Raw genomic sequence first — 21,426 nt, 5'->3', positions numbered from 1 at the left:
TGTAACAGTACTCACAGGTGACTTTACACCTTCTTTGATCTTCCTGGAGCTGATTGTTGGCTGAGTCCTTGCCATTTTGGCTATTCTATCCATTTGAATGGTAGTTTTTTGCTTTCTTCCATGTCTTTCAGGTTTTGGTTGCTATTTTAAAGCATTTGCATTTATTTTAGCTGAGCAGCCTATCATTTTCTGCACTTCTTTATATGTTTTCCCCTCTCCAATCAACTTTTTAATCAAGGTACGCTGTTCTTCTGAACAATGTCTGGAACGACCCATTTTCCTCAGAAATTCAGAGAGAAATGCACTGTAACCAGCATGTACAACATTTGCTGCCTTCCTTACTTAACCTCTTGCCGACCGCACATAGCCGAATGACGGCTTCACCGCGGCCGGCTAGTTCTGAGTGGACGTCATATGACGTCCTCCCAGAACGCGCTCTCCTGCGCGCCCCAGGGGGCGCGCACCCGGCGATCTCCGTGATCGCTGTGTCCTACGGACACAGCTGATCACGTGATGTGGTGAAAGGCCGATCCCACCGGCCTTTTACCACGTGATCAGCGGTGTCCAATGACACGCTGATCACAGGGAAATGCAAGTGCCGGTTCTCGGCTGCACTTTCCTCACGCTGTCAGATCGTGAGGAAAGTACTGCCGAGAACCGGCAGTTGTCAGAGCGGGGATCGGCACCGATCGTCAGGGCACTGATGATCAGTGCCCTGATGATCGGTGCCCAGCAGTGACACCCGCAAGTTCCGCCCAGCAGGGCGCCCACTAGCCCCGCCCACCCGTTCCCAGCAGTGTCCCCACCTTTGCCCAGCAGTGCCCCCACCTGTGCCCAGCAGTGCACCCACCTGTGCCACTCTGCAGTGCCACCTACCTGTGCCCAGAAGTGCCACCTACATGTGCCCAGCAGTGCCACCCACCTGTGCCCACCAGTGCCACCCACCTGTGCCCACCTGTGCCACCCACCTGTGCCCACCCACCAGTGCTGCCCACCAGTGCCACCCACCAGTGCAGCCCAGCAGTGCTGCCAGTCAGTGCCACCAGTCAGTGCCCAGGGGTTGTGCCAGCCAGTGCCGCCAGTCAGTGCCCAGAAGTGATGCCAGTCAGTGCCGTCTATCAGTACCCATCATCAGTGTCACCTATCAGTGCCGCCTATCAGTGCTGCATATCAGTGCCGCCTATCCGTGACCCCTAATTAGTGCTGTCTATCAGTGCCGCCTATCCGTGCCACCTCATTAGTACTGCCTATCAGTGCCCTTTAGTGCTGCCTATCAGTGCCGCCTATCGGTGCCCATCAGTGCCGCCTCATCAACGCAAATCAGTGAAGGAGAAAAAATACCTGTTTGAAAAATTTTATAATAGAAACAAATAAACTTTTTTTTTTTTTTCAAATTTTTTGCACTTTTTTAAATTTATAGCGCAAAAAGTAAAGCGCCCAGTGGCGATTAAATACCACCAAAAGAAAGCTCTATTTGTGAGAAAAAAATGATCAAAATTTCATATGGGTACAATGTTGCATGACCGCGCAATTGTCAATCAAACTGCGGCAGCGCTGAAAGCTGAAAATTGGCCTGGTAAGGAAGGGGGTATAAGTGCCTGGTAGGCAAGTGGTTAAATAAAGGCAGTAACTGCCACCTGTTTTTCAAAGAATGAATGACCTCACTAATAGAACTCCTCACTGCTATTATTTTGAACATGCCCCTTTCAATTAGTGATTCAATTACACAGAATCAGCAGCATGCATGTCATGACTGTTGGGTCTGTTGGATTTCTATTACTCTACTACACCTGCTAGTAAATTATTTGCCATGTAGAAATATCATTTCTACCAAAAACAGTGATTGATCAGGTTAGTGGTGTCTGACTGCTATTATTTTGAACACAGCTGTACCTTTCTCCTGGATAACTACATAAAATGGGTAACTTAAGTACTGCTAATTGTCTGAGATATACTCACCCACAGGTGTATTTTGTACAATTACTTTGTTCCTGCCTATTGGTTTCAAATAGTTGATGTATTGACCTCCATGCTGCAAATCCCTTAACCGTGCACCTCCTGAGATTTGTATATTTGACATGAAAAGCTTTTTCTGCATTATATCAGAATTTTCTTAATGAAAACCCTATTTATAGTCTACAAGAGGATCACAATCAATACTGTATATACATTTACCTACAACTTAGAATAATACTCTTTTGTTTACTAACTTATGGCTAACAATACCCATACCCATTATCCATCATGGGTCTACCAATCACATTAGCATTGTGTCACACCCTAGCACACTATCCTCGGGGCTAAAATTTTCAGTCTTCCCTTAAGTAACATAAAAGCTTTTATGTTATGCTGCCACTTGTTTTCAGTTGCTTTGGATAGCATTAAATGGAAGTATTTTTAACTGAGCATCTGTGTGCCATGTGTGTACATAAATACTAATAGTATAAGTTAAAATACTATTTAAATCAATTTAAAATGATCCAAAAAAAGTTAGTTAGATTAAAACCTTTTCAACATATTTAAACTACAAAGCACACCTGTATATAAAGAAAGGATGTACCATGTTCTCCCTGTGCCTGCGTGGGTTTCCTCTAGGTACAACGGTTTCCTCCCACACTACAAAGACATGCTGGTAGGTTACAGTAATTGGCTGGATATCTATACTGATATGGACTGGGTAATGTGTTAGGAACGTAAGGATGCCCCATTGTTTGATGGAAATGAATATCAACCTACAAAGGACTGAATTTCAAAGAAAATCAAAGTGAAAAAATGGTGCGGCAAGCTAGTCCATTTTGCTGAAATTTCATTGCAGCAACTCAAAATGGTCCTCCGTAGTTTGTATGGCCCCCATGTGCTTGTATACATGCATGACAACATCGGGGCATGCTCCTAATGAGAAGACGGATGGTGTCCTGGGGTATTTCCTCCCATTTCTGGACCAGGGTATCAGAGCTCCTGGACAGTCTGAGATGCAACCTGGCGGCATCGGGTGGACCGAAACATGATATCCCATAGGTTCTATTGGATTTAGGTCAAGGGAGCATGGGGGTCATTCAAAGTGTAGGGTCTGACAATGGGTCCAAGGATTGCATCACGATACCTAATGGCAGTCAGGGTGGCATTCTCCAGCCTGTAGAGGTCTGTGCGTCCCTCTATGGATATGCCTCCCCAAACCATCATTGACCCACCACCAAAACCGTCATGCTGAACGAATTTACAGGCAGCATAACATTTTCCACGGCTTCTCCAGACCCCTTCACGTCTATCACGTGCTCAGGGTGAAGCTGCTCTCATCTGTGAAAATCACAGGGCACCAGTGGTGGACCTGCCAACAACCTGGTGTTCAATGGAAAAAGCCAATCGAGCTCTATGGTGCCAGGCAGTGAGCACAGGGCCTACTAGAGACGTCGGGCCCTCAGGCCACCCTCATGAAGTCTGTTTCTGATTGTTTGGTCAGAGACATTCACACCAGTGGCCTGCTGGAGGTAATTTTGTAGGGCTCTGTCAGTGCTCATCCTATTCCTCCTTGCACACAGGACGAGATACTGGACCTGCTGATGGGTTAAGGACCTTCTGGTCCAGCTCTCCTAGAGTAACTGCCTATCTCCTTTAATCTCCTCCATGCTCTTGAGACTGTGCTGGGAGACATAGCAAACCTGGCAATGGTACGTATCGATGTGCCATCCTGGAGGAGTTGGACTGCCTGTGCAACCTTTGTAGAGTAGGTATCGCCTCATGCTGCCAGTAGTGACACTCACCCTAGCCAAATGCAAAACTTTGGTAATCCAATGGACGTGTAGGGGTTTGCTGTACTTGTCTGACTGGATTGTGCCAAGTGTAAAGTTTGGTGGAGGGGGGATTATGGTGTGGGGTTGTTTTTCAGGGGTTGGGCTTGGCCCCTTCGTTCCAATGAAAGGAACTCTTAAGGCGTCAGCATACCAAGACATTTTGGATAAGTTCATGCTCCCAACTTTGTGGTTACAGTTTGAGGATGGCCCCTTCCTGTTCCAACATGACTGTGCACCAGTGCACAAAGCAAGGTCCATAAAGACATGGATGAGCGAGTCTGGGGCAGAAGAACTTGATTGGCCTGACCTCAACCCAATAGAACACTTTTGGGATGAATTAGAGCGGGGACTGCGAGCCAGGCCTTCTCTCTGACATCAGTGCCTGACCTCTCAAATGCGCTTCTGGAAGAATGGTCAAACTGTCCCATAGACACACTCCTAAACCTTGTGGACAGCCTTCCCAGAAGAGTTGAAGCTGTTATAGCTGCAAAGGGTGGGCCAACTCAATATTGAACCCTATGGCTAAGACTGGGATCCCATTACAGTTTATGTGCGTGTAAAGGCAGGCGTCCTAACACTTTTGGCAATACAGTGTATGTGGGTGGTTTTTGTTGGAGTTCTATGAGCTAACGAAGTGGTGAAAACCTGTATTCCTATGTCATATTGCAATTTTTGAGAGAACAGGACTGTTGGAGTACCAGGCATGATCAATTTATGCCTTTAAATGCTTATATCGTTAGTGGTCAGCTTTCTTAACTGACCAGATCAATATCCCAGGAGATTAACTGACTTGATGCTATACTCTGATTAAAAGGTGTTCCTTTAATTTTATTTGAGCAGTGTGTGTGTATATATATGGAAAAGCAGTGCGTAAATTGATGGCGCTATATACAGTGGGGATCGAAAGTTTGGGCACCCCAGCTAAAAATTTGTATTAATGTGCATAAAGAAGCCAAGGAAAGATGGAATATCTCCAAAAGGCATAAAATTACAGATTAGACATTCTTATAATATGTCAACAAAAGTTAGATTTTATTTCTATCATTTACACTTTCAAAATAACAGAAAACAAAAAAGTGGCGTCTGCAAAAGTTTGGGCACCCTGCAGAGTTAATATCTTGTACTGCCCCCTTTGGCAAGTATCACAGCTTGTAAACGCTTTTTGTAGCCAGCCAAGAGACTTTCAATTCTTGTTTGAGGTATCTTTGCCCATTCTTCTTTACAAAAGTCTTCCAGTTCTTTAAGATCTCTGGGCTGTCTGTCACGCACTGCTCTTTTAAGGTCTATCCATAGATTTTCAATTATGTTGAGGTCAGGAGATTGTGAAGGCCATGGCAAAACCTTCAGTTTACGCCTCTTGATGTAATCCCCCGTGGATTTCGAGGTGTGTTTAGGATCATTATCCATTTGTAGAAACCATCCTCTCTTTAACTTCAGCTTGTTCACAGATGGCATAAAGTTACCATCCAAAATTTGCTGAAATTTTATTGAATCCATTTTTCCTTCTACTCGTGAGATGTTCCCTGTGCCACTGGCTGCAACACAACCCCAAAGCATGATTGATCCAACCCCATGCTTAAGAGTTGGACAGAGGTTCTTTTCATTAAATTCTGTGCCCCTTCTTCTCCAAACGTACCTTTGCTCATTCTGGCCAAAAAGTTCAATTTTAACCTCATCGGTCCACAGAACTTGTTTCCAAAATGCATCAGGCTTGTCTATATGTTCATTTGCAAAGTTCAAACGATGATTTTTGTGGTGAGGACGAAGAAGAAGTTTTCTTCTGATGACTCTTCCATGAAGACCATATTTGTACAAGTATCTCTTTATAGTGGAATAGTGTACCACAACTCCAGTGTCTGCCAGATCTTTCTGGAGGGATCGTGCAGTCAAACGTGGGTTTTGAATTGTTTTTCTCACAATCCTGCGAGCTGTTCTGTCTGATATTTTTCTTGGTCTTCCAGATCTTGCTTTAACTTCCACTGTTCCTGATGACTGCCATTTCTTAATTACATTCTGAACAGAGGATATTGACATCTGAAAACGCTTTGCTATCTTCTTATATCCTTCTCCAGCTTTGTGAGCGTCAACTATTTTCAGTTTCAGTTTTCTAGACAACTGCTTAGAAGAACCCATGGTGCTGATTGTTGGGGCAAGGTCAGATGAGTCTGGGCATTTAAAACCTTTGAGATTGACATCACCTGGTCTTCCCAGACGATGATTGAGAACAATCCATGACACTGGCAGGTCTCAGCTTTGCAAAGGGGGCAGTGCATGCTATAAATTCTGCAGGGTGCCCAAACTTTTGCAGACGCCATTTTTTTGTTTTCTTTTATTTTGAAAGTGTAAATGATGGAAATAAAATCTAACTTTTGTTGACATATTATAAGAATGTCTAATCTGTAATTTTATGCCTTTTGGAGCTTTTTCCATCTTTCCTTGGCTTCTTTATGCACATTAATACAAATTTTTAGCTGGGGTGCCCAAACTTTCGATCCCCACTGTAAGTACCTGTATTAAATAAATAAATAAAATACCAAAAATTAAAGAGGAATAAAGCTTCTGAACTTGAAGCTATGCATCCCCTTTCCTGGGGGCAGGGAAACCTACAATATGTGTATGTACAGTGTAACTGTCAGGCATACTGAAAGTTACCGTACGTTATTTAGCCAGTGTTGTCTTTGCTAGTATAATTTCTGCAAAGTGACTGTTTATGTTTCATATTGCAGTTGCTAGTGATTTATCAGAAATCTTTGCAGTACTCTAAACTGCAATCTGCATTTATAAAGGGATAGAGATGCCAATATAAACATGACCAATTTTCTTTGATGTTCCTCTTTTTCCCTATATTCTACAATTCTTTGTTCTTTTTAGGGCACAAAATAGAAACATGAAACTTGGATTGCATTCTGTATGAAAATATAGGACGGGTGGGATCAGCTATGAAAGAAATAAGAGATACACATCGCATCCATGATTATATAAATAGGGAATGGCAAGGTAATGAATGTATCATGAAAGTGGCCACTGTTGCACACCATTTGGCCTTTCAGCTATTAAGCAAGTCCCAGCATGCTTTCCCAGCTACATACCCTGCTGGATAGCATGTCATTCTCCAAATGAAGCAACATTTTATCAGTGTTTAAAACATACTGGAGCCTACCTAAGGCTAGAAGAACTCCACTTCATATAAACCCCTGGTGCCCAACTTGTCACCCGAGAGCTGTGTGCAGCTTTTGGGGCACCTGCAAACAGTAGTCTATACTTATCTTTACTAGGTACAGATAAGGGAAATAATTTTTTTTTAACTAGCTCACTGCCACACCATTGTAAAAAAAATGACGGGTAGGTAAACTTGACTTTCTGGGGAATTGTTTATAAATGGTACTGAAGAAAAAACATACGGGTGGCCAGTGCTCAGTTTGAAGGTCTATGATCGAGCTGTCATTAGTATTGAGCTGTGATTGAGCTCTCTACTGTAAAATAAATGGTTTGGTTTATTTTTTCACGCTATCTTTTTATTTCTGTTCTGTTCATCTTTTTTCTCTTATGTTTTCTTTTCTTCAGAACTTTTCTAATGGATCTTGCTTATACAGTCAGGTCCATAAATATTGGGACATCGACACAATTCTAACATTTTTGGCTCTATACACCACCACAATGGATTTGAAATAAAACGAACAAGATGTGCTTTAACTGCAGACTGTCAGCTTTAATTTGAGGGTGTTTACATCCAAATCAGGTGAACGGTGTAGGAATTACAACAGTTTGCATATGTGCCTCCCACTTGTTAAGGGACCAAAAGTAATGGGACAATTGGCTTCTCAGATGTTCCATGGCCAGGTGTGTGCTATTCCCTCATTATCCCAATTACAATGGGCAGATAAAAGGTCCAGAGTTCATTTCAAGTCTGCTATTTGCATTTGGAATCTGTTGCTGTCAACTCTCAAGATGAGATCCAAAAAACTGTCACTATCAGTGAAGCAAGCCATCATTAGGCTGAAAAAACAAAACAAACCCATCAGAGAGATAGCAAAAACATTAGGCGTGGCCAAAACAACTGTTTGGAACATTCTTAAAAAGAAGGAACGCACCGGTGAGCTCAGCAACACCAAAGGACCCAGAAGACCACATAAAACACTGTGGTGGATGACCGAAGAATTCTTTCCCTGGTGAAGAAAACACCCTTCACAACAGTTGGCCAGATCAAGAACACTCTCCAGGAGGTAGGTGTATGTGTGTCAAAGTCAACAATCAAGAGAAGACTTCACCAGAGTGAATACAGAGGGTTCACCACAAGATGTAAACCATTGGTGAGCCTCAAAAACAGGAAGGCCAGATTAGAGTTTGCCAAACAACATCTAAAAAAGCCTTCACAGTTCTGGAACAACATCCTATGGACAGATGAGACCAAGATCAACTTGTACCAGAGTGATGGGAAGAGAAGAGTATGGAGAAGGAAAGGAACTGCTCATGATCCTAAGCATACCACCTCATCAGTGAAGCATGGTGGTGGTAGTGTCATGGCGTGGGCATGTATGGCTGCCAATGGAACTGGTTCTCTTGTATTTATTGATGATGTGACTGCTGACAAAAGCAGCAGGATGAATTCTGAAGTGTTTAGGGCAATATTATCTGCTCATATTCAGCCAAATGCTTCAGAACTCATTGGATGCCGCTTCACAGTGCAGATGGACAATGACCCAAAGCATACTGCAAAAGCAACCAAAGAGTTTTTTAAGGGAAAGAAGTGGAATGTTATGCAATGGCCAAGTCAATCGCCTGACCTGAATCCGATTGAGCATACATTTCACTTGCTGAAGACAAAACTGAAAGGAAAATGCCCCAAGAACAAGCAGGAACTGAAGACAGTTGCAGTAGAGGCCTGACAGAGCATCACCAGGGATAAAACCCAGCGTCAGGTGATGTCTATGCGTTCCAGACTTCAGGCTGTAATTGACTGCAAAGGATTTGCAACCAAGTATTAAAAAGTGAAAGTTTGATTTATGATTATTATTCTGTCCCATTACTTTTGGTCCCTTCACAAGTGGGAGGCACATATGCAAACTGTTGTAATTCCTTCACCGTTCACCTGATTTGGATGTAAATACACTCAAATTAAAGTTGACAGTCTGCAGTTAAAGCACATCTTGTTCGTTTCATTTCAAATCCATTGTGGTAGTGTATAGAGCCAAAAATGTTAGAATTGTGTGATGTCCCAATATTTATGGACCTGACTGTAGGAATATCAAATGTGGGGCCAAGTAATTTTTACAGGATCTGTAGGAAGTACAGTTATGGAAGCATTGATTGTAAAGGGGCTGTAATAGCAGTAATCTCTAGCAGTCTCATATAATGTGTTTGTATTCTATAACTGTTGTTTGAAGCCTGTCCTGAGTCTCTAACAGCTGTAGTATATTTGTATTGTTTGACTATCTCCTGTTGAAGGTCTGCAGTCTCTGAGGGATATTTGTAGAATTGCATTAACAAAATATTATGTGTGCCCTCTAGTAATTTCAGGGTCTGCCTTTGAGGCCTTCTATGTCAAGAAAGCTGACCACTACCGATATAGGTGTTTAAAATGAACATGCCTTCTACTCCAACAGTCCTGTTCTCTCAAAAAATGCAACATGACATAGGAATACAGGTTTTCACCTCTTCTTTAGCCCATAGAACTCCAACAAAAACAACCCACATACACTGTATTGCCAAAAGTGTTAGGACACCTGTCTGTACACGCACATGAACTCTAATGTGATCCCAGTCTTAGCCGTAGGGTTCAACATTGAGTTGGCACACCCTTTTGGCCCCTTAACAAGTGGGAGGCACATATGCAAACTGTTGTAATTCCTACACCGTTCACCTGATTTGGATGTAAATACCCTCAAATTAATGCTGACAGTCTACAGTTAAAGCACATCTTGTTTATTTCATTTCAAATCCATTGTGGTGGTGTATAGAGCCAAAAATGTTACAATTGTGTCGTTGTCCCAATATTTATGGACCTGACTGTATATCCAATGTACAAACAGGTATTATCAGCAAAGGGCACAATAGGAGTCCTGGTGGAATTGTGCACATGTATGTGGGTATATACTGTATTGGTATTAACCACTTGTTATTACTTCTGCTGAATGTATAAAAACATCCTGGATGCAAGTGGCTATAACAAGCACATGGCCGCTGTTGTAGCCATTATCCTGCAATCATTTTTCAGGAAAAGTGATCTGGGCTGCCCTACAGCCACAGATCACTTTTACTAAATTGAGCAGGGAAGCTCCTCCCAGTTGTTCCCAGGCTCTCTCATTCCTCTGAGAAGCCCGGGACTGTAGTTAAAGACCGGTAGAGCAAGCTACAGAGAAGATCAATGAACATCAGTTCCCCCATCCCCTCTGTAACTCATTAACCTGGAAGCGACAATGATTTTGCCACTTCTTCTTTCACAGCTGTCATTCTTTGGCTGCTATAGTCAGGAAAGCAGCTAGACAAGTAGAAATTTCTGCACGTGTATGTAAACAGTGATTGGACCACACATGGGAGGTATCACCAGAGTGAGAGCAATAGTTCTAGGGCCATAATTAATTATTAATTCTACAACCTGTAAAGGCTTTTAAAGCATCACTTATGAAAAAAATTAGGCACTGTAGTTTTAGTTGTTAGTTTCATGGACAAATTTTAAGGCGTCACATGTTTGGTATCTATTTGCTCAATGCAACATCATCTTTTATATTTTACAAAAATTGGGTATTGTGTTTGAGTGTGCTAACATTAATTTTGGTGTATTTTGTTCCTGAAATTTTGAGTTTGCCTCAGAAAATGCCTCTGCCTTCAGAAAATATATAGGGCTTGGAAGTGCTAAGTAATTTTCCAACAGAAAATGCTGAATTGAAAATGCTGAATTGAAAAATTAAAAAATTGGCCTGGGCAGCAAGTGGTTAGCAAAGATACCTCTAGATGAAATGTTGCAGCAAAGTCCATTTGAAGAGGTCCCTGAGGAAAATTATGATCCAGTGTCCATTTTGGTGTCAGAGACCTGAAGACAAGATCTGTGATGAAGGGGAAACCCTTCATCCATTATTCAACAAGCTTGGAACGCAGCTTCTCACACACAGAAACTGTGGTGTAATACTGGAACTCAGAGTCAGCCTATCTACTCTGAACTTTAGTCCCTAGCAGTTTCTAATCTGACATGCAACTGGACCTCTAACTACTAGAAGATAAATGCATAACTTGGTTCTAGCCTATACTTGTTATTGAGCCCTGAGCTACAACTAGCTATAGAATCCCAGATCAGAAGGGACAGGGTTAACTAAAATAACAATATAAACCCTATTCTCTATTGCAATAGACATATTCACTTATAGATGTACTGGAAGGTGAGCACCACATATATACAGTAGCACACTCCTAGCTATCTGGCACTATGCATGTGAGATAATAACAATAGGACAGAGATATGTCTGTTATGAGGATTTAGATACATACTCAAAAAGCTATGGGCAGCTGCAATTAAACTATTAGAACATAGGAATATTTGACTAATAGTCTCTGCTTGTGGTCTGGATGAGAATACAGCAACAATAGCAGCTCCTGTGTGTATAAGGTCATGGGTCAGTTCTCTGTCTTTTTCCACTTCCTCCTTCTGGGGTTTCTGACCCAGACTCATAAAATCATGAAGTGATATGCATGATTTTGTATTATCTTTTCCTTCATTTGTAAATCTAAGGGGCAGCAGATCTCTACATTAGAAGGTAGTGGAAAATCCATAGACTTTCCACAAGCACTAGATTATGTTTTATTTTTTTGTGGGTAAAGGAACCTGTAGAGAACGTGGTGGAAGGGATTATTACAAGAAATTTTCTTTCATAGACTACATTGTTGTAAAAACAAAAAACGACCATTTAATATACTGAAAAGCTCAAGTCCTACAAACCACTATACAAAAGTCTGTTTTCTGTAAAAGGTGGTTAACAAGCAGAAGAATGAAACCTTTGTCATATGTTTGTAGCGCAGACCTAATGGTTGGTTGTGCTGTTAAACCCAGGTTCCAATCCCAGCCAGGCACAAGGTATTTTCATCTAGGGGTGTTAAGTCTCATTCAATCCTCAGACAGTGACCAGGCAGAAGTTCTTTTTGTTGTTGCTTTTTTGTTTGGAATAGGAAATGGAAAAAGCTTTGAGATGCCTGGAACTAGAGAACTTGGCTGGGGAGGGGTGATCCCAGGGGGGATTCCTCTAAAGGCAGCCATGGCAGCTAGGTCTGGAACAGTCCCTCTATCCAGAAGGGGTGCCCAAGCAACAGTCACTCTCTCAGGGTTCTCTGTGGCCTGCTCACTGTGATCCCTGCAGACTGAAGGACTCCTTCACTTCAGCTGACTCTTGACACAAGATATCCCAGAAAGATCCTCTCCAGATGTTGCTCTTATGTTCCTGCGACTTTAGGAGATGACTCTTCTGTTCCTTTGTAAGGTAAAGGCATCTGGAACTCCTTTAGGCCTCTTCTAAGTGTAAGGGATTTCCGGCAAAACTAATCATGATCAGAAATGCGCATAGGAATTCCCGGAGAAGAATTACCGGTTGTGTGCATGCGAGCAGAAATGCACGATCGTGCAGGTGCACATGCACGGCGAAGATTGGCGCCAGACGGCCTATTTAAAGAGTGTCTCTGCCCATGTTGAGTGCTGACTGGTCTTCAGCTCCCCTGTGTCCTGCTTGTTCCTGTGTGATTCCTTTGTTGCTGACCCGGCTTGTTCCTCACCTGACTCTGATTGCTCTCCTGATTTCGGCTCTGCTCCTGACCTTGGCTTTCCTTCTGATTTTGTACCGTGCTGCTCGAATGTTGATGACCCTGGCTATTCCCATGACACTGCTCCTCTCTCTTACCCTCACTACCTGCCTTGCTCTAGTGCACACCTGGCAATCTACAAGACCTGCTCTGCTTGTTACTACTGTGCCTGAATCAGTCTTCCAGGGTCATCTTCTGCAAGAGCTGCAAACAACAACTACTGGCGCTCTTCTTCCCCTGGGTCCTAGACTCCCTCTGTTCCAACTCCAGTGGGGTCAGGGCTAGTGACACAAGTGAGGCCGACCTCGTCATTTGAGTCTCCCATCAGGTACGTGACACTCAGCCATGGAAGGTTTGACAGCACTTCCAGGCTGGTTCAATCTCTAGCAGGCGAAGGACCCTGTTACTCTCTGCACTCACCCTTATATACCACTCTCAGCCCCCTGCTGGTCACTCTTCAAGCCTCAAGAACTTAGAGTAGGCAAAACACAATTATGTCTCCACTTCTAACAGCAAAGCCAAAATTAAATTAAAAGCTAAATTTTTCTAACTTGTAGCACCTAAACTAGGAGGATGCATGTGTACAGCAGACCAACTGTCATGGTTAGAGGTCAGGCTCAGAGACCAGTAGCTATAGCAGTAGAGAGACTCCTAACAACCAGCAGGAGAGGTGTATAAGCAGGTCACCCTGGTGGATGATGCAGGCTCACACAAGGTGTGGGGTCTAAGAACTAACCAGTATTCACCAGAGCTCCTGATGGTGGAGATGGATTTTGCTGTAAGTACCAGGTCGCAGCCCTCAGGGTCATCCCCTCTAGGAGGTAAGCAAGCTGGTTCCAGTAGCAGATAAGCAAAGGTCGGTAACAAGTGGGTTGCAGATTGGGATCCAGCAGAAGCGTAGTCAGTAAACAAGCCAAAGGTCGGTAATGAGTGGTAGCAAAGATATGGATGCCAATAGGAGTGACAAGAGCAAGATATTGGCTGGAGAGAGCACAATAATCTGGAAAATAGGAAGCACAAAGGCATGGCTTTAATAGGAAGTTCATGGGAGGAGCGAAGGGCTCAAAGTTCAAGACACAAGTCAAGATTATCTTAAGAGATCAGAGAGAGAGCTGTTGAACATCACAGGTGGCATTACTGCCAGACACAGAAGAGGTCCTGGGTTCAGATTCAGGTCCTGAAACCTACGAAACTCATCATATGTTCAAAATACAAATAAGCTGACACTCCAGCGTGGATCCATATCAAGTTAAAATTAAATATTTTTTAACAAATATTTAACATTTGCTTTTTATTATATCCTTAAAAGCTTTATTTAAAAATATCTAATAGAGAGTATACTTATGAGATAGTTTTCCTAGGCCATTATGGTTATTCCAATGATTGAGCACAGCAGGACGTGTTACTTTTTAGATGCTGATGTTGTTTTTGATTTAATCTTCCATATGGAGAGAGAGAAAAGGGAAATGGGTAACACTGCTCTGATCTATTGTCTGTGTATAAATTTGAGCTTGAGCTATGAAACTCAGTAAACAGCAGGAATTTTGAATGAGAGATAAGGATAAAAAGCAAAACATGTAAAAAAAAAAAGAAGAAAGAAAAAAGAACTGATAGCTCAGCCTGCTAATACTCATTTGGCTGTCATGTTGACCCATTGTACAAAAAAAAGACAACCGTCCCAACCTATAACGTGCCTTAGCAGTAAGGTGTATATGGAAGGGCAATGAACATCACAAACAAAGGATTTCCCAGCACACTTACCAGCCAGCTTGCAAAACAACCATTTTGGCCCTGTCTAACAGTTTGCATTAAAAACAAACAGTTTTGTTTGTGTTAAAAACAGTGTGTTTTGTGTGCAAACTGTTAGACAGGGCCAAATTGGTTGTTTTGCAGGCTGGCTGAAAAGTGTGCTGGAAAATCCTTTGCTTGTTTGTCATGTTGACCCATTGGCTTTAGTGATCTGTGAGCCACTGAAATCAAACAAGTATGCTGATTAGAGGTATAGTAGGACCACCAGGCAGCTATACATTTTTAGAATTAAAAGTAAGCAAAAGCAGCTTCCATGCTTTTCTTAGGAAAGGTTCCTTTGAGGATCTGCTAGTATATAGTATATGTGTGTTTGGGGATAATTTCACTAATCCTATTTTTTTAAATTAATTTTAAGTCTCCTCTTTAAGCTTTAAATAAAAGAACTCATTTTAGAACACAGAATTGTTTATATAGTGCACACAATGATTTTGTCATAATCACTGAACCATGGCATTCATCTAAAATTAGCATACCTTATCGTCTTATTTATTTTTCCTGATACAATAAAAAAACATTCCATGACATTCTTGGTAAACCTGTGCTGCAGATGATCAAGGTATGAGCTCATAAAAATGTATATGATCCCTCCAGATGTTTCCAAATAATGTTCCTAGTCAAAACATTGAAAATGACTGTGTGCCCCTCAGTAACCTGACATATGTACAGTATATTTTCTTTGAAATTTGTAACTATTACAAAGGTATGCATGCATTATTATCCTTAATTGTGGTTTTTTCCAAGATAAGTTCATGAAAGATATACACAATGGACACTTTATATATGAAATTACACTTTATTAAAAAAAATTGTAACCTTTAAATATTTATTGCTTTGGGATTTGTTTATGAATGTTGAGTTTTACATTTGAAAACAGCGCTACTCAAATGTATACACTAGGGTTGACTATATGGGTAGAATCTGTTCGCTTAGTAAAGTGTATATTGACTTTACAAAGTGAATGTTAGCAAGTAAGGTAAATATGTGTTCAATTTGATTAGCCCATCATAGATAAAAGTAATTAAAAAGAAGCCTAAGGGCAGTCAAAACAAATTAAAAAAAAAATCAGCACAAGGAAAATTTCTTAGTCATTAGGATGTGTCCTTTGTGCTGATGTCTCTTCTGTAAGGTGAAATCCTCCTCCATCGATTGCCCACCTCTACTGCCATAACATTCAGGTGCACTGCGGGTTAATAAAACTGAGTGGGCAGTGACAAGCATTCATCAAGAGTACCCAACTATGTCCACCCTTTTTGCCTAGCTCCACCAATCATAGAGGCCATACTACAGCTTCTATGAATGAACCGTGATCTATGAATAGAGGAGGTGGACTTTACAATCATCTGCCTTTCCTCCATTCATTAATGGCTTTTTATTCATAGAAGCTGTAATACCTGTATCCTGACAGTGTCCTGAAACAATATCCCCATAAATAACAGTTTACTCATCATGTTCCTCTTTAATAAGAACATGTCAGTGAGTCTACACACAAAGCATTATTGTGCCATGAATATCACCTACATTACACATTGCCTAGTTAATCACCATGTCCAATATTTCCTATGATAGATACCAGTCAGTCAACACGCATCTTCACACAAGTTTGCATCCAGAGTCAGAGATCAGTCCTAGACATTTGGTTTTGTTGTTTTATTTAGGGTATTTGAACTAGGATAAGGTTAGGGGTATACAGGATGCCCAAGGAAATCGATGAACTGAGGACAACTTCCTAGAACTACTTACAAGCCTTTTCTGCAGCACAGTCTCTGCTGGAGAGCTAGCCAACATATCTCCTTAATGTATCACCCCAGACCCTAGATGAACTGAATAGGGAATAAGGTGTCTGTAACTTTAAAAGTGGACAGTCCCAAGTAGACAGTGAATCATCTCTCATCAGAGTGCTCCTTCCCCTATCCGCCCAAGGGGTGCAGGTGTACTCACTCAGATCCTCTCCTGCTGATGGGTTGGTAGCTGCTACCAGGCCTTTTAGCTGGGCCGCTCTTTCCCTCACATACAGGTGATCCTTGCTCCTGGGGCTAGCGAGTCTGAGCTTTCATTCTTTCCAGTTCCAGGTCTGCAGGTAGGTCCCATCCCACTGGTCCTCCTCGCAGCCTCCTCCCTTCCCCTCACATCTTTCTCACTGTCTTTCACCCGAACTCTCCTGCAAGTGAGCAAGTTCCAACACTTTTAAGGGTGTCCTGGCCACTTTTCAACCTCCTGTTGGGGATTGGCTAGGATCCCTCAAAGGTGCAAGTCAGCCACTCCTCAGATCTACCCACTGCCTCTAGGGCATTCCTCCAAAGCCCTAGAGCAGGGGAAAATTCCAGAGGGGCCAGCCTGCAGAGCCTGTCAGCTCCTGACCACAATTTGACCTTCTGGCTATTACACCCAGGCCAGTACTCAGCCTTCCTCACTGACATTTGAACACTAGCTCCCCCTAGCTAAACTGGGAGGGTGTAAAAGGGCTGTTAAAAATGCAGCCAGCAACAGTTAGAAAATATACCCTATGAAAAAACACATGCAGGTGGAAAGAGGGAGGCTGTGACAGAAAAATCAGTTGCAGCCAGCAAAAGCTAGGAATTATGCCCTTTGAAAAACTCATGTACCCTGGTATGATGGCAGTGTATATGGACAGAAATAGGATGCACAGAAGCTGCAGCATTCAGGAATCACTTAGACAAAAAAAGATATTCCTTTAAAGTTGAAAAACCATTTGGAAGTTAGGAGATAGGATAGCTACAGGTGATTCCTTAAGTAAAAGCAACTTTACAAGTACAACAATCTGTGGCAATGGTTTAAGGGACATGCCAAAATGTAAAAAGTGAATGCCAATCTGATGGGTGCTTTTAGTTTAAAGAATAAGTTCACCTTTTGAAAAAATAATAAATGCAAATGTTTTTGCAGGTAAACAAAATGTGCATTTATTATTTTTCTTCAAAGGAGCCTGCAGAGCATTACACCCACAATCCGGTATGGGCAGGCAGTTACTGAGAGTAGGAAGATCAGTGAACTACAAGAACGTTCTCCAGTTCATTCATTGAGAACTACAAGCCATAAGCTGCAATGGATGACTGTAATTGTAGTCTATTAACTCACTCATTAAAATTGTGACAACGGGTGTGGGGAAAAGATCCCCCTTCCGCTGTAACAGGGAGATGGTGGTTAGCGGGAGTGCATGCTGAATATGTTACATGCTAAATACAGGTCCAGAAAGGTGAACTTAGCCTATAAGTTGAGGGGTTCCCATGTGGTGAGGGAAACATTGTGTTACTAATCACTAGTGAATCACTGGCAGGATAAGCTAAACTTGCACTAAATCCAATAGTCTGCTAGACTGCCCATTTAGCAGACTGGTGGCCTAATGCAGTAAGCCATGGGGTACTTACAGTGGTTGTAAACCCTTAGATATACTCAATGAAGAGACTAGCCTCAGGTGATACCCAGAGATTAAACAAATCCTACCACATGAGTTGTATCTGTTTATCTGAATCTTCTCTTCTGTACGTCCATTCAAAGTCCAGAATTTATTGCTTGTCTTAGCTTTCAGAAAGTAGGGGGTGGGGAGCTGAAGTTACCCTCTGCAGAGGTCCGTGAGGAGAGTTGACAGGTGATCGGAGGGAAGGGAGACCCTCCCCCCTACTTCACACAGAGCTGAGACTGTCAATCACAAGTTGTGTGCTGGAGCTCCCTCACTTTTTTATCTCTTGGTGTCAGGAAAACTTCTCAGAAGTGACTAGTACAGATATCAGAGGAATGAGACAGTGGGCAGAAATGACATTTAGTGCTCTAGATTGAGACAAGTGCACATTATAGAGGGATATGTTTTGTTCATATTTCATGTCTAAGGTTTACAACCACGTTAACAGTAGTGGTTGAAAAGCGTGTTTTGATCTGTATTGTTAGGCAACCTCCGCTCTACTATCCACTCTCTCTAATCTATGCAGTCACTTACAGTATGTGTGAGCAGATAATTGGTACAGCAGCTAGTCTTAATGTGACTCATAAACAAAGTTCTGTTTCTCCATACTTATTTGGAAGTCATTGAACACAAAGTATTGGCTTGCCAGTCAGGGAACTGGGATTCCCAAAGGACAGGTCAGCAATGACAACCCCCATAATTTTCCTAATATCAGAATTCTTTGAAGATACTTACATTTTGCAGCAATGGGAGCCAGTAAGAAGCTTCAGCATTTTTATATAACTCGGTGTCACATATCACATTACAGTTGTGGATGTCATGGTAAGGAATGACCGAGGAGCAAACCCAGTTATGGGTATACAGTATTGAATACGATGATCCTGCCTTTAAGCCATGTACTGTCATTTACTTAGTGGCATTCAGGTAAAGCAGATATGTTCAGTAAACAGTTTTATTTCCTAAACAAGTTTAAAGAAACGTATGCTATGAATATGAGGCATTCTCCTTTACCTTTAAATACACAGGAATTATCTGTATGATTCTTTTTTTGGTAATTATTTTGCCATTGCCTCTGTTTTGTAATTGTTTTATTTTAGTCTTGCTATTTGATATATTAGCAATGCATTAAGGTATTTGCTTGGCAGGAACTTTGACTTCCCTGGAGTAAGGTTAAAAAACGGAAACAAGGCAGCACAAGATTAAAATTCCATGGCATATTTTGTATCCTCACAACATTACCTCTCTGCTCTCTGCTGAAAACCAGCAAAATTAAAGCACGCTAGTATGGTTCTTAACATGCTGACAGCATTTTGTTCTTTTTCTATTAGGAATGATAAAACAGAAATGACAAATGCTCTACCCATGTAAAGCCAAATTTCCAAGAGAAAAAATATAAAGAAAATTTTAAATAACAACAACACTCTGCATACTTGCCAGATTAAAATACAAGTACAGCAGAAGACCTTTTTCTACATGTGCTCATTCCCTGTTTTGGATTGGTCAAAAAAACCTCTGCGATTTGTCTCCTCATGGAGAGTGCACTTCACTTCCTGTCTCAGAGAGGGAACAGAATGTAGGGGGATATATAAATATGCCATCCAGATGTCTTAAATGTTCGCACAGGCACAACGAATAATTGCTGTCTTTTTTGTAATGTGATTATCTCTTCTGATCGTCAGCTCCATCTAGTGGCCGTGATGCAGTATTTTTTTTTTTTTTAATCAGAAAAATGCTGCATTATGGCCACTAGATAGAGTAACTCCTGAAATGTCTAGAGGGGAAAAGAATAAGTTGAAATACTTACCTTATTCTCTGTTCATGCAGTCTTTGTCCTAAGACCAAACCCGTTCTTTTTCACAGCCCAACCAGACACATCTCTCTGACATATCACACAGCAAAGGAGACAGGAGGTCAAGGAATAAGGTAAGTAATTCAGTTTATTCCTGCCCCCCTAGAATAGATGAAGTATACATTTAACCCTTGCAGTGAGGGGGACCTCATTACAAGGCTAGCTTTATCCCCAACCCCAAGCTCAGCTTTAATCAGTCTGCCTTCTCGTCTTTAGGACAGGGCTGTGCCCAGGGGCCCCAGGTGCATGGGGGCCCCATGATAATCTTGCATTACATCATACTTGCCAACTGTCCCATATTTGCTGGGACAGTCATGCTTTTTACTAAGCTGTCCCGAGATAGCCCTGGCAGTGTCCCAGAATCTGTACTGTGTCCTCCTGATCCCAGTATTGTGCCCTGCTGACTCCCCCTGTATTGTGCCCTCTTGCCATCCCACCTGACCCCAAGCCACCTCCCCCAACCCCCCCCCCCCCCCATACTGTGACTTCTGTGTTGATTAGCCTTTGATTTATGGCATGTTTCAATGTTTCATGTTTTCTTATTGTTTAAAATCAATTTTATTGAAACTACTAATACATATATGTTTAATTCTATAAATTTTTTTATACTTTATTCTTGATTGTTGGTGCTTACATTAAGGCAGGCTTGTAGAGGACCCAGTGCATTACTTTGCCCAGGTGCCCATGATGCTATTAAGACAGCCCTGCTTTAGAAAAGACGATAGGGAAACTGGCAACCTAGCCAGGCCAAACCTTATGCCCACACACAGTGCCAAGTCAAGGGTGGACAAAGTTAAAGTCATAGTTCACCTGTACCAGAAAACTGCCTATTCAGGTACAGGACATCTGTAGATAAAAACAAACTGTGCAACTTTGACCAAAGTTGACTAATGTCCTTGTTATAGGTGCTGGCCATTTACGTTTCTCATGAAGCCAGACTGGAAAACTTCTAAGACATGACTAAGGACTTTTCTAAGAGAAGCCTAGCTTTTACTGTTCACCCCCACCATCACAGGAGTGAGCTCTTTCTCTGATTCAAATCCCCTCAAATGCTCTTTCTCTCCCATGATGCAGTAGTTCTGAGCTCAATGTTTCAGAGCTCGTTCCTGTGATTGTGAAGGTGAACAGTAACAGCTAGGTTTTCTTAGCAACGTCCTTAACAACATCTTAGAAGTTTTCCACTCAGGCATTATGAAGTTCTTAAATGGCCTACACCTATAGCAAGGGCATTATTCAGTGAACTAACCCTTTAAGACAACCATAGCTCCACCCCCAAACATAAAATATTACTTTTGATGACTCAGTAGTCATCAGAGCAAGGAACATGGTATAAAGAGATCCTTCCTGTTTAATTACTGAACACAAAGGAACAGGAACACTGAACGTATACTTCAAAATAAACAAAATGTAGTTTTTTTCAAACATACAAATGCTCACAGTAAATAAAAATGTATAATTCTGTACATTGCATTTCTTGAAATAGAGATAACACATACTGTGCATTGCATTTCTCTTTCCTTATTTTAATAATGTATAATTTGATCTGTGAGCTAAATTGTTGTTTAACAACTACCATTCTCATGAAGCTTAGAATGCAGACTGCAATGTGGAATGCTTAAAAGTTCAATTTCTGATATAATTCTGGAGAAAATATATTTTTATGCCCATTTTTTGTTTAGTTTAATAATACTGCGCTGTGCAATAACATAAGAAAAGCCATTTTGGAAACTATTATTTATTTTTATGGGTTTCCCCCTTTTAATAGACTTGCTCACAACGGC

The 21,426-nt window shown here is 41.7% G+C and overlaps 1 protein-coding gene across 10 annotated transcripts in view; it reads left to right on the top strand.

The window, feature by feature from the left end:
• The window catches only part of LOC149474438 (uncharacterized), a 174,563-nt gene that overhangs the window by 69,241 nt on the left and 83,896 nt on the right, over positions 1–21,426 (top strand). For 9 of the 10 annotated variants that reach the window (XR_016312297.1, XR_016312324.1, XR_016312298.1 and 6 more), the window contains one exon: positions 19,657–19,719. The exons of the other annotated variant lie outside the window; for it this stretch is intronic. Coding sequence is in view for 1 of the 9 variants with exons in the window: in XM_089674063.1 (XP_089530189.1) it covers positions 19,657–19,719 (63 nt within the window). In the remaining 8 variants the exon portion in view is untranslated. The remainder of the gene's footprint in view (positions 1–19,656; positions 19,720–21,426) is intronic. 10 annotated transcript variants of the gene reach the window in all.

The sequence above is a fragment of the Staurois parvus genome, unplaced genomic scaffold (genome assembly GCF_062004578.1).
Source record: "Staurois parvus isolate SC_StPar_1 unplaced genomic scaffold, SC_StPar_1.0 ptg000004l, whole genome shotgun sequence".
In the NCBI taxonomy this organism is placed as follows: Eukaryota; Metazoa; Chordata; class Amphibia; order Anura; family Ranidae; genus Staurois; species Staurois parvus.
This window is presented reverse-complemented; position numbering and strand designations above follow the sequence as displayed.